Source organism: Coptis chinensis, chromosome 7, assembly GCF_015680905.1.
Source record: "Coptis chinensis isolate HL-2020 chromosome 7, ASM1568090v1, whole genome shotgun sequence".
NCBI classification, from domain to species: Eukaryota; Viridiplantae; Streptophyta; class Magnoliopsida; order Ranunculales; family Ranunculaceae; genus Coptis; species Coptis chinensis.
Genome location: NC_141462.1, coordinates 13,705,358 through 13,708,571, shown reverse-complemented (window position 1 = coordinate 13,708,571; position 3,214 = coordinate 13,705,358). Strand labels below are relative to the sequence as shown.

The 3,214-nt window shown below is 35.9% G+C and overlaps 1 protein-coding gene across 2 annotated transcripts; it reads right to left on the bottom strand.

Moving 5' to 3' along the window:
- Nucleotides 1-743: 743 nt before the first annotated feature.
- LOC147486133 (protein FAR1-RELATED SEQUENCE 9-like) lies at nt 744-2,309 on the bottom strand. Of its 2 annotated transcripts, none has more exons than XR_015202054.1 (3): nt 1,522-2,309; nt 1,042-1,299; nt 744-922 (listed from the first exon to the last, which is right to left on the bottom strand). XR_015202054.1 is itself a non-coding variant. In XM_086572539.1 (3 exons), exons 1-3 carry the CDS (start codon nt 1,931-1,933, stop codon nt 834-836), a joined length of 843 nt encoding a protein of 280 aa, XP_086428665.1. In that variant the 5' UTR covers nt 1,934-2,309; the 3' UTR covers nt 744-833. The 2 variants fall into 2 exon arrangements, 1 of the variants encoding a protein (XP_086428665.1); XM_086572539.1 differs by having other exon boundaries at nt 1,042-1,383.
- Between the last annotated feature and the right edge of the window lie 905 nt (nt 2,310-3,214).

The window sequence follows — 3,214 nt, the reverse complement described above, 5'->3', positions numbered from 1 at the left end:
GCATTAGTGCGTATAAGAAGTTGGGTGCTCAATTACTACAAGGAATTAAGAGCTGCCATTCAAGAGAGTAAGAACTGAGAAAGCATATGCATATGAAATTAGGCATTGACTTAAAAACCAAAGTAATACATTAAAACATATGAAAGTATTCACTTGCTTAAAACCAGAGTAAACAAAAGTAAACATAACCCCTTCGAAGGAAAAAAAAATAATGTCTGCATAAAATTATTCTCTACTTCACATATATGCGTATTCCTGTGACGTCCGATTACTAAGCTGTTGAAGAGTCTTGAAAATCTAATCTACGGACCGGACCTCCTGGATTTGTTGGCATGTAAAACATTGGTACAGGACCTTCGCTTGGAATGTAGGATTGATTCGTATCCCGGTCAGTGGTTAAAAATAATGGTCTATCACTTTCTTGTTGACGATTCACTTGTGAAGCACCATCGGTGCCATACATCATTGGGTACCCCGTCATATAAGCTGGTGGATAAATTCCTTGCTGCATAAGTGACATCTAATTTGAGTTCCATAGTGTTTGGTGAGCAAAACCACTTGAATCCCGTATACAAACATTTGGATTACCACCTACCTAATATGTATCGCGGCTGAAAAATCAAGAAAATTCAAGATATACACACAAGTTTTAACCTCGTGAAAATTGATGAACATTTGAAATACCACCGGCCGTGGTTTGGTTTCATTGGTGGTTGGTGTGTCAAAGACTCAGACAGCAGTTATGAATGTCAACAATATGTAGCCATCCAAGTGTTTACCTAACACAAATAAACACTAACAAGAAAAAAAAAATAGTTATATAATCTTTCATATCATACCTGAGTAGCATTTTGAACATCAAAATTGTTTGGGTTACTTTGCTCGTGTTCTTGTGTCATGGTTGCATTTTCTTCTTCAGTACCTGCAAAACTCACAATGTTAACGTGACTGGTGACTACTACCTATTCTTTTTTCTTTTTCCTGTGAACAATGTATAGGAAAAAAATATTTAAAAAAAAATGAATTCATACTAATACAAACCTTTTTGCTTAGATTGGACGCTTTTCTTTCGTGTGTTCCTCTCGATAACACCCCTCTTTCTTTTTGACGAGCCTCGGTTCTGCTTTAGTTTTGGTGCTCTCAGCTGCACATCATCATATGAGTCTTGTGGTGGATCATCAATATCTAATGTGTTTTTTTGTGAAGCTCCCTGAGGATGTTTCTTCTCTAAAATATCTAAAGCTTCCAATTCCTTGTGGAGTTCTAGCATCTTTGACTTCCCATACGCACACAAAGAATCTGACTTTGCACCAATAGCAATAACATTCTGTGAAATATGTGACAACTCACTATAACGAGTTGTTGTTGATCGATCCAAGCCACCTTGAATAGCCTCCCCGTATGCATCGTAGATAATTTCATTTATGCAATCTTTTGACCATCTTTTCAAATAATAACAAGAATGCAGACTTGTGAAATCCAATTCATGAAACAACTTTAATGTGTGAGAGCAAAGGATACCTTGGAATTCGAATTTTCTACACGAACATTGCACGGTTTGTTCTGATTGCACATATGTCACTGTACGACAATGATCCTTTCTGTCATTTCCCCTCTCCTTGACATTGTAAATTTTAGTATTTCCATCGTCTGATTCCTGCACTAAACGAAGGTTAAGAAGTTTAGTATACTCTTGCTGGAAAATACTAAACATCTTTCTTGTATATTTTTTCGATGCCTCTCTCTCAACAGACCAAGTAGACAATAAGTTTGGTGCAATCTGTGTAGACTTAGTTTTTGCTACTCGTTCGTTCTCACGAAGATGGTCCACAACTTTTGAATATTGATCAACAAACAATCGAAGAATGAGAGTATTTCCTAAATATTGTTTAAGAAATGCATTGATGCTTTCGCTTCTTTGAGTTGTTGTCATACCGGCAAAAAAAAAGCGTGTGCATATACTTGTGCCCACTTTTGGCGTGACTTGTACAAATTCAGCAACCAAAGATTTTCTTCCAACCCATATTCTTTAAGCATGGACGCCCAACTATCTTCAAATTCACTTATTGTCTCTGGTTCATAAATGCATTTTGTGAACTACTTAATAATTTTCTTGAACTCACCAAGTTTTCCTAAATTCTTTAAAGCATTCATACGTAAGTGCCAAAGACAAAGCTGATGACTAGTTTCAGAGAATATCACCTCAATCGCATTAGAAATGGCCATAGCCTGATCAGTAAAAATAGTTTTTGGATGCTTCCCACCCATTGCTTCCAAGAATGTCTCAAACAACCAAATAAATGATTTTGTGGTTTTCACACTTAATAATCCAAGACCAAAAATAACTATGTCCCATGACCTGTTGATACCCACAAATGGCTTAACACATCATATGATAATTATTTGTTTTAAAGGTTGTGTCGAAAAGCAATTGCATCACCAAACAACCCGTAGTCTCGTCTTCTTGCCTTTGCATCACAAAAGAAAATCTTTGTTATTTCATTCTCTTCGTTGTACCGAATAGAATAAAAAAAGAATTTGTCTTCTTTCTTTTTCTCTCTGAAGTAGTTAAGAAGACATTGTGTGTCTCCTTTTTTCAGAAACTCTCTCCGCTCTTTTTGTAACAGATTATTCAAATCACTCCGAGTATAATCTAGATATTTAGACCCTCCAGCTTCTGCAGAAGCATAAGCATGAATTTGACTTGGTTTTAATCCTGCTGAATGCATTTTCTTCACCATTTCTTCTTGAGAGCCATATGATTTGTGAGACCTCAATAAATTAGAATTCATTGGGGGCACAAGATCGTGACTATGCTCACTAAAAAACTTAGTCAAAACATATTTTTCATTCTTCAGCCTAATCTCGAATTCCGCCAAACATCCAAATCGCCTTTCATCTATTTTTTTTCAGGCGTTTTTATCTTTTTGTATACCCCTTCGCATGAACAACAAAAACAACACTTTATTATTTTTTTAGAATCCGAACGACCACTGTTTGATCTTTTAATCCTTACACTAAACCCAACAGCTCTTGCATAACTGTTGTAGTAATCATTAGCCTCTTTTATACTCTCGAATGTCATTCCAAGTACAGGACTCACCTCGTATGATGGTCTATTTGATTGTTCTTTGGTTTTGCTTTCAGGTTCCATATTTAATTACTATCAGAGGAAAAATATAGAAAAGTATAAGAGTGGAGAAGATGAAGAATA

Excerpts from the sequence above, each read along its gene's own strand:
- LOC147486133 (XM_086572539.1), bottom strand. The coding sequence starts at position 1,933 with ATGACAACAACTCAAAGAAGCGAAAGCATCAATGCATTTCTTAAACAA. Across the intron at positions 1,384-1,521 it reads TAGAAAATTCGAATTCCAAG|GTGGCTTGGATCGATCAACA; the intron begins GTATCCTTTGCT and ends AGGCTATTCAAG. Across the intron at positions 923-1,041 it reads CGTCCAATCTAAGCAAAAAG|GTACTGAAGAAGAAAATGCA; the intron begins GTTTGTATTAGT and ends TGAGTTTTGCAG.